The sequence below is a fragment of the Trichosurus vulpecula genome, chromosome 5 (genome assembly GCF_011100635.1).
Source record: "Trichosurus vulpecula isolate mTriVul1 chromosome 5, mTriVul1.pri, whole genome shotgun sequence".
In the NCBI taxonomy this organism is placed as follows: Eukaryota; Metazoa; Chordata; class Mammalia; order Diprotodontia; family Phalangeridae; genus Trichosurus; species Trichosurus vulpecula.
Window position 1 is genome coordinate 102,206,040 of NC_050577.1, and position 7,922 is coordinate 102,213,961.

Consider the following 7,922-nt stretch of genomic DNA (forward strand, 5'->3'; position numbering starts at 1 on the left):
ATGAAGAGTGAAATGAGTAGAACCAAGTAAATGTTGTACATACTAACAACAATATTGTTTTAAGTACTTTGAGTGAATGAGTTATTTTGACTATTATAAGTACCCAAATTGACTATAAAGGACATACAAAAGAAGACATTATCTGTATCCAGAGAAAAGAATGATTTCATATATATATATATCTGTGTGTGTGTATGACACATATACATATATGTAGATACATACACATATAGCCACATCTAGGTCAAGGTGGAGAAAAAAAGGGAAAAAACAAGTTTACATGATAATTTTATTATATATATATATATTTTTTAGTTGAGTCAAGCTTTTTATTTAATGTTACAAAAAATTATCTAGTCAAACAGACCAAAGCCCATGTCATCATCGGACTCCTCGGATTCTTCCTTTTTTGCTTCCTCTTTCTTCTTCTCCTCAGCTGGGGCAGCTGTGCTAGCAGGAGCAGCCCCTCCAGCAGGTGCAGCACCACCAGCTGCTGGGGCAGGTCCACCAACTCCTACATTGCAGATGAGGCTTGCAATGTTTACATTGGACAGGGCCTTTGCAAATAATCCAGGCCAGAATGGTTCAACATTTACACCTGCTGCTTTAATGAGGGCATTGATTTTATCCTCCGTGACCGTAACCTCATCGTCGTGAAGGATGAGGGCGGAGTAGATGCAAGCGAGCTTGGAGACGGCCATTTCAGCGGATGGATGAGGAGACTTGTTTGTAGTGGTGCTAGTCGCCGGCTGAAGTGAGGGGTCACCCCAACGCGGCCTTAGCTTCCGAAGAAGAACCGAGCACCTTACAGACAACTGAAGAGAAAAACAATTTTATTATATTTAAAAGGAATAGCAGGGTTTACGTACTAGGTTTGCAGTTTCATGAGCAATCATTTTTTGAAAATTATACTATGTTATGGAAATTCTTATTTTATTCCATAAATTAAAAATAAATATATCAACATTTAAAAAATCCTTATGAGGCTGAGGGAAGAAAAAGACCAGTAAAATTATGGAAGATTTCATTGAGGATATAGCATTTGGATTTGTCTTTAAAGAATCATTAGTAATTCAGATATGAAGGAGAAGGAAGACCTTCCAGGCATAGGGAAAAGTATAAATGAAGGCATGGAGGGAAAAGACACATTCAGAAGACAGAGCTGTGCTATTTGGCTGAAATATAGAATATGTGATTGGGCAAGGTCTAGAAATGTAGTATGGCACAAGGTCATGGAGGGCTTTAAATACCAGACAAGAGTTTGAGCTTGATTCACTAAGTAATAGACATAAGATTTTTGAGGTGAAGAGTGACTTGACCAGTTCTATGCAGGAGTGACCTGGCAGTTAATATAAAATCAAGGATCATTTGAAGATGTAGGTAAGGTTTTGTATGCCTAATACTTTCAAACTTCTCCGTCTTCATAAGTGTAAGTATGTATTGATGGAATATGTATTCATGGTGTTGAGAGCTATAATCACACCCATGCCATTGACCAGTCACTTGCAATTCTCACAGGGAAGTGAATGATTTGAACTTTTTCCTGTTACCTTAACAAACCCTGGAATCCCCCTATACATTTCCTTACTGAGGTCATCCTTGACAAATAACCCGTAGAGAATTGTTTCCTTCGATCTTCTGCAGAGGGAACACAGAACGTTCAGCTTGTAATGCTTGGACCTTTTACCTTTATAAACCCTCACCTGTTTAGAAAATGGCACAAGTTTCTCAGGATGCATATCTTGGGACCACCAGATGGACTGCTGTTTGAGACTCAGCCACCAGATGGTGCATGCTGCCACTCCCCAAGCTGGGGATGGGGAAAGGGGTGGTCCCTGGAGGCTAGAGGTTTGACTCAGATCCTTTTATAAGTAAAAATGAAAACCCCCTCCCTGTTTGGAATTGAAAAAAAAAAGGAAAAGAAAGAAAGAGTTTCCTCCTGGGAGGTAGCCTATACCAATGAAACCACAGTTCTAGACAAAAAAAAGGAAAAATAAAAAATCCTATGTACCCCCAAAAATAAAAGAGGGAAAAAGGCAGAAGGTAGGTTAATTTATAACAGGCCTATGTTCTCATAAACAGATTACTTTCCCGTAATCTCTATTTTCCCTGACAGATGTGTCACTGGTTGTCACTATCATTTCCTCATTATCCAGGAAGAATGAAGTTCACTGGGGCACAGATACAGAATAGAGCCACCATGAGATTGCCCACACAATATTCTCTGGAAAGTTTTGTCCATACTCTTTTACCTGGCTGGCTATGAATCCGAAGAGCTGTCATATGAAATGGGATCAGATTACTTTGCTTGTCTCCAGAGGGCAAAAAGAAGAAGACTGGGTATAGGTTTCAAAGAAGGAAATTAAGGCTTGGTTTTAGGAAATTGTCTAATAATTAGAACTATTGAAAAGTGTAAAGGGTTGCCTCAAGATGTGGTAGGTTTCCCTTCCTTGGAATTCATCAGGTGGAGACCTGGATGTTTACTTGTTGGCTCTGATACAACGGGGATTCCTGTTGGGATTGACTTGGACATGATGATCACTGACGTACTTCCAAACTTCAGATTCTGTGATTTAGTGGTCCGGTAACAACTGGCATAAAGTTTAGGCGAATAATATCAATAATATTAAGGTCTAAGGCATCTGAGCAATGCAGAAAGATGGAAAGCTACAGGTATAACAATAACTAGCATTTATACAGCTCTTTAAGGATTGCAAAATGTGTTACATATTCAGACCTTACAATAACCCCGTGATGTAGGTGTTACTATCCTCAGATGAGGAAAATGAAGCTGAGACAGGTTAAATGACTTGCCCAGGTCACACAATAGATACATATCTAAAGCATGACTTCAGTATGCCACCTAGTGGCCTGATATAATTTTGAGAGCTCTGTCACAGGGGACAAAGTTTGAGGGTAAGGATGGAGAAAAGGAAGAAGCCAAGTGAAATCTGTAGATGGGGAAAGAAGAATGGGAAATAAACTCATTAAACACCTAGTATTTGTCAGGCACTGTGCCAAGCATTCTATAAAAATTCTCTTATGTGATTTAGTGTTATAAGAAGCAGTTTCTATGCATATAGCATATTCTTTGTGTGTACTCTCAAGTATCATTTCATTTAGCACACTTGTATTGTCTACGTGGGCAGATAGGTGTTGCAGTGGAAAGAGTACCAGGCCTGGAGTTAGGAAGACATCTTCCTGAGTTTAAATCAGGTCTCAGACACTTACTAGTTGTGTGACCCTGGACCAGCGGTAGGGAACCTATGGCCTGGAGGCCACGTGTGGCCTTCTAGGTCCTTGGGTGCAGCCTTTTGACTGAATCCAAGTTTTACAGAATAAATCCTTTTATAAAAGAAATTTATTCTGTAAAGTTTAGATTCAGTCAAAGGGCCACACTTAGGGACCTAAATGGGCCACATGTGGCCTTGAGGCCGCAGGTTCCTCACTCTTGCCCTGGACAAATAACTTAACCTTGTTTGTCTCCATTTCCTCATCTGTAAAATGAGCTGGAGAAGGAAATGGAAAACCACTCCAGTATTTTTGCCCAGAAAACCCCTAATTGGATCATGAAGAGTTGAATGTGACTGGAAGACAACTGAACAGGAACAACCACAAACAACAACAACAAATTATCTATGTCCCTTTGGTGCTCTCTGTGTGTTCTGGCCTGTGTTACTAGAACATATCTGCCATCATGGGAAGAGGTGGTAATGACAGACTGTAGCTAGGGGCAGCAATTACTGGGTCTCTGAGATCACTGAGCCTTTTTCTATTCTCCTGAGTGTACGCATATCAAAGGCTGAAGGAACCTGATACTATTAAGAGTTCTGGCCACTCTCATCAGGTAGTTCCATAGGTCCCCCTGATTAAGTGAAAGTAACATTCTCCAAACAGAAGGACCTCTGTGTCTGACACTGAACTCGTCCTCTTGGCCTCTTATTCCTTTGCTGGAATTAAAGTGGTTTTGTTCTTTAGATTTGGCCCTGAGCTTTAATTCTCATTCTTATTCCCCAACTCCTATTCACAAAATTCTAGAATGAGTCTTCAGACTCATTACCACACCTTACCAGCCTCTTTGAGTAGCCAGAACTATTTAAGGTTTAAGGGACCAAATTGTATACAGGTAGGCACATTTTAAGTTTACAGCATAGGTTCAAAGTTCTATTTTGTCTGTTTTAATAGACAGCTCTCTGTGATCTCTTCAGATTTAGATTCTTGTTTCTCACATTCAAAGCTCAGCCTTTGAAGAGAGCAGATTCAGTCGAATGATGAGGTCAGGAGCCTGACAGAGAGTTAAGAAGAATTAGAAGAAAGAGAAGTGAGGTACCAATTGGAGATAGAGGGAGAAGAGATATGGGATGATAGCTGGCACAGATGGATAGGTCAAGTGAAGATTTCTGAGGCTGAGGGAGACAAACACGTATGTTTATAGGTTGTAAGGAAGCATCCAGTAGAGAGCGAGACACCAACAGATGTCTTAAAAGGAGGAAATGTAAATTCGTCATCTGTGTAGCACATGCTAGGGAAATACTGTCCCAATCCCCACTTAAACTGGCAAGCTGAGTCCTCAAAGCCCTGCTGTCACATCTCCCTTTAGGGTTCTCTGTGTAGCCCTGAAGAGTTGGGAGTGTGGTTTTCCAACGCTATGTAGCTCATGAGCCTTGACTGGGTGTTCTTCCCATGACTATTGCTTGATAACAGTGTCAGTCATACTTAGCTTCTATAAGCCATTAGTTAGAATGGTAGGCCAGTTGCATAAAACACCATTCCCTACCTCCCCTCCAAGTTTGTGACATACTTTTCCACCAGAACTTACAAAGTACAGCATAGGGGAAAGTAGGCTCTGGCTAATAGAGCACATGTGTAACATAGCTTCTGGGAGATCTTTTGCTGGCATCCTTAAGATGTTCTCTTTAAACATAGTTTAGCTTTTCTGCAGAGCTCCTGGTAGAGCCCTAAAGCTTCTCTTCCTCATCCTATCCAGTCTGAATTCACCTCCTGATAAAGATCTTTTTTGCCAACTGCTGCTGTCCCAGGGATACTGCAAGGCCTTAATGAGAAAACTCCAGATCCTCTAATCTTATGAAGTTCACAAGGTTCTCCTTCTTCCAAGGGAAAGTTGGTAGGGAGAGGAAACTTAGGTCAAGATGCTTTTCTTTCCACCCTCTTCTAAGCCCCAAAGTCATTACTTCCCAGGGGTTTGGCTAGAGCTGCTCTCTCCTAGTTAGTCATTCACTCAAATTTCTTGTTTTAAGTTGTTCTCCTCTTTTATAGAATACCCACAGTGTATAATTAAGTTTTTCAACTAATTCAAGACTTCCTTGAGCTTGAGTTGAAAGGCCTTTTGAAAAGGGACGTTCAGACCTTGTTACCTTCTACTTTACACATCAATTGATGTCTGTTTTCACCTGACAAAAGCATCAATTTTAAGTGGGGTGGGGTGATTACAACTACCAGGCTTGCATGGGAAACGAAAATTTTTTCCATTTCCCTAATAATCAGAAAAATGTAAAACAAGATAACTTTCTGATACTACCTTATACTCAGTAGAATTATCAAAAATGAGGGATGGATGGATGAGGAGAAGGAAGACTGTGGAGGAAGACTAAGGAAAGGGGGAAGAAAGAGCAAGAGAGACAAAGATAGCTCAGAGACAGAACAAAGCACAACTTTAAATAAGCTTAAAAAGAAAAGAATAAATATACTTTGTTGTTTGATAATTGTTAACTCATTTGTAATTTGTTAAATGCTAGAATTTTTATGCAAGATTTTACTTTAAATTTTGTATGTGTTTAATCTTTCTGTATGGTTAAGTTTATAATGGAATATTAAAGAAGTGTTTCATTTGGTAGATTTCTTCTAGCAAGGTGTCTCCCACCCATTTGTTACACTTAGACAAGATGGTACAACAGATCTAGCAATGGGGACCTCTTTTTTAGGTGATCCAGAAAGTATCATCATCAAAAGAAGCATAAAACAGGGAAATAGATGTTCACATAAGGTTTTTGTTAGTGAAGTAAATATGTCCTCTCCAGAGTCCAAACAACAGATGTTCAATGATGATATATTTTTAGTTACTTTAAAGCTTTCTCAATGATAGCATCTCAAAAGAGACTTGGTCATTAACAGTAGATAATAAAGTAGATAAGAAACGCATTATTACTCTGACTATAATTGCTGTTTAGAGACAGATAGGTAAGCATTGGATAGAGTCCTGTGTTTGGAGTCAGGAAGACCTGAGTTCGAATCTGGCCTTGGACACTTATTAGCTGTGTGACTCTGGGCAAGTTATTTAACTGCTATCTGCCCCAGTTTCATTAAGTGTGAAATAGGAAGACTAATAGCATATACCTCACAAGGTTGTTATGAAGATCAAATGAGAAAATATTTGTAAAGCACTAAGCACATTCCTGGCACGTAGTAGGTACTTATTGACTGCCTATTCTCTTTCCTTTCCCCATTGGACAGGCAGCTTATTGGATTCATCCGTATTTTGTGTATATGTACTCTAATACACACGCACAATACAGAAAATTCACTCTTGTCTTGCCAGTGGACTTCAATGACTGGAAGAGAGAGTGAGGCTGACTTTGTGTAACTCTGCCTCACTTAAATCCAATTCACCCAAGTGTCAAGGCATCATCTGTGATGTCATTGGTCCTCTTTGAAAATAAAGGACAAATAACAATAACCATGAATTCAGCATTTTAAGAATATTGCTTTTAGTGATACAGCTAGACCAGTGAAAGCAATTGAACCAATATTTAGTCAATGCCTCCTTGATAAGACAGTTTTGCTTTGGAGAGAAAAAGATGAAAATAATGTTGACTCTTCCTTCAAGGTGGGAAAGGAATCTGTACTGCACTACTGCTGAAAGATTTAGGTCCCTGAAGATTTGGGGGCATTCTAGGCTGCCCAGAGGTCCCGTCTCTCTTTCAGCTTGTCTGCTTAGTTTTCTCTCGACATGTTTTCCTCCTCCTTGTCTTTGGATCTCCAGCTCTATAATGGAGATGGACTGCTCACTGCCTAGACAACAAGTGGCAATATCCTCAAATTCCACAAGAGGGAGATATTTCCTAATTTAAAATCCCTACCCTGCAAAAACACTGGTTATTAATGAAATGTAACCTCACCTTACTCAGTACTAAGATTTGTCTCTTTCCCAGAATAAAGAAAGATAAGTTTTCAAAAATGTCTGTGGTTGCTGTGTATGTGTGAGAATCAAAATATTTTCCCTGATACGTCCCGGCAAAGTTTATTCTTTTATTTGGGTTTTTACATAAGAGGGCTGCTCCCCTTTGTAACAGAAATGGCAAATACATTTTGTTCTTTCAGTTTTTCATTTGAAAAAAACTGACGCTTTTCTAGTTCTCAGTGTTTTGTCAACAGAGCTTTTGCTTTATCCTTTTGTGTAACTGTGAACGTGAATCCAATGCTTTAGAAATAGGCATGCTACCTCAGTCCAAAACCTAATTTTTCCATCTTGTCAAGTGCATAGCCACATTTTGCTTCATTTTCATAGTCAGATTTAGTCAAATTTGAAGTACTTGATTCATTGCTGCTTTTTCAAGCAAAACCAAGTTTTTTGTTTTCCCATTGTCTTAATGGGTCGCTAGGTGACCTGGTAGACAGAGTGTTGGGTCTGGAGTCAAGCAGATCTGAGTTCATCCTGAGACACTTACTAGCTGTGTGACCCTGGAAAAGTCACTTAACCTCGTTACACCCCAGGATACTAGTAGTACCAACCTCTTAGGCTTATTGTGAGAATCAAATAAGATAATTGCAAAATGCTTGATGCATGTTGTTGTTGAGTCTTTTCAGTCACATGTGACTCTTTGTGACCCCATTTGGGGTTTTCATACAGAAATGATTTGCCATTTCCTTACCTCCGGCCCATTTTACAGATGAAGAACTGAGGC

General features: G+C 39.5%; 1 protein-coding gene across 1 annotated transcript; it reads right to left on the reverse strand.

The window, feature by feature from the left end:
• Nucleotides 1-316: 316 nt before the first annotated feature.
• Nucleotides 317-822, reverse strand: LOC118851687 (60S acidic ribosomal protein P1-like). The gene has a single exon (XM_036761202.1). The coding sequence runs from the start codon at nucleotides 699-701 to the stop codon at nucleotides 354-356; it is 348 nt and encodes a 115-aa protein (XP_036617097.1). The 5' UTR covers nucleotides 702-822; the 3' UTR covers nucleotides 317-353.
• Between the last annotated feature and the right edge of the window lie 7,100 nt (nucleotides 823-7,922).

Coding starts and splice junctions, on each gene's coding strand:
- LOC118851687 (XM_036761202.1), bottom strand. CDS start 701: ATGGCCGTCTCCAAGCTCGCTTGCATCTACTCCGCCCTCATCCTTCAC.